Source organism: Aptenodytes forsteri, unplaced genomic scaffold (genome assembly GCF_000699145.1).
Source record: "Aptenodytes forsteri isolate BGI_AS27 unplaced genomic scaffold, ASM69914v1 Scaffold368, whole genome shotgun sequence".
In the NCBI taxonomy this organism is placed as follows: domain Eukaryota; kingdom Metazoa; phylum Chordata; class Aves; order Sphenisciformes; family Spheniscidae; genus Aptenodytes; species Aptenodytes forsteri.
The window spans coordinates 130,983-131,183 of NW_008794884.1; the positions used below are offsets into that span (position 1 = coordinate 130,983).

A 201-nucleotide genomic window follows, 5' to 3' on the forward strand; every position below is an offset into this window, starting at 1 on the left:
GGTAGGCATGGGGAGGGGGGGATACGGACGGGGCCAAGGACGGGGGTCCTGGGGCTGGGCTGGGGGCCCCATCGCCCTGCTGTCCCTCACCCCCTGCCCTGCCCCCGCAGGCTGCCTGCTTCGCCCTCCTCGGAGTGCTCTTCATGATCATGAGCTTGAGCTTCATCATCATCGACTGGGCCATGGGGGGGGGGAAGAGCA

At 68.7% G+C, this 201-nt stretch overlaps 1 protein-coding gene across 1 annotated transcript in view; it reads left to right on the top strand.

The window, feature by feature from the left end:
* SLC38A3 (solute carrier family 38 member 3) overlaps positions 1–197 on the top strand; it is a gene marked incomplete at its 3' end in the record, with an annotated part of 6,158 nt that extends 5,961 nt beyond the window's left edge. The window contains exon 15 of the mRNA XM_009274779.2: positions 6–197. Coding sequence (XP_009273054.2) covers positions 6–197 — 192 coding nt within the window. The remainder of the gene's footprint in view (positions 1–5) is intronic.
* Between the last annotated feature and the right edge of the window lie 4 nt (positions 198–201).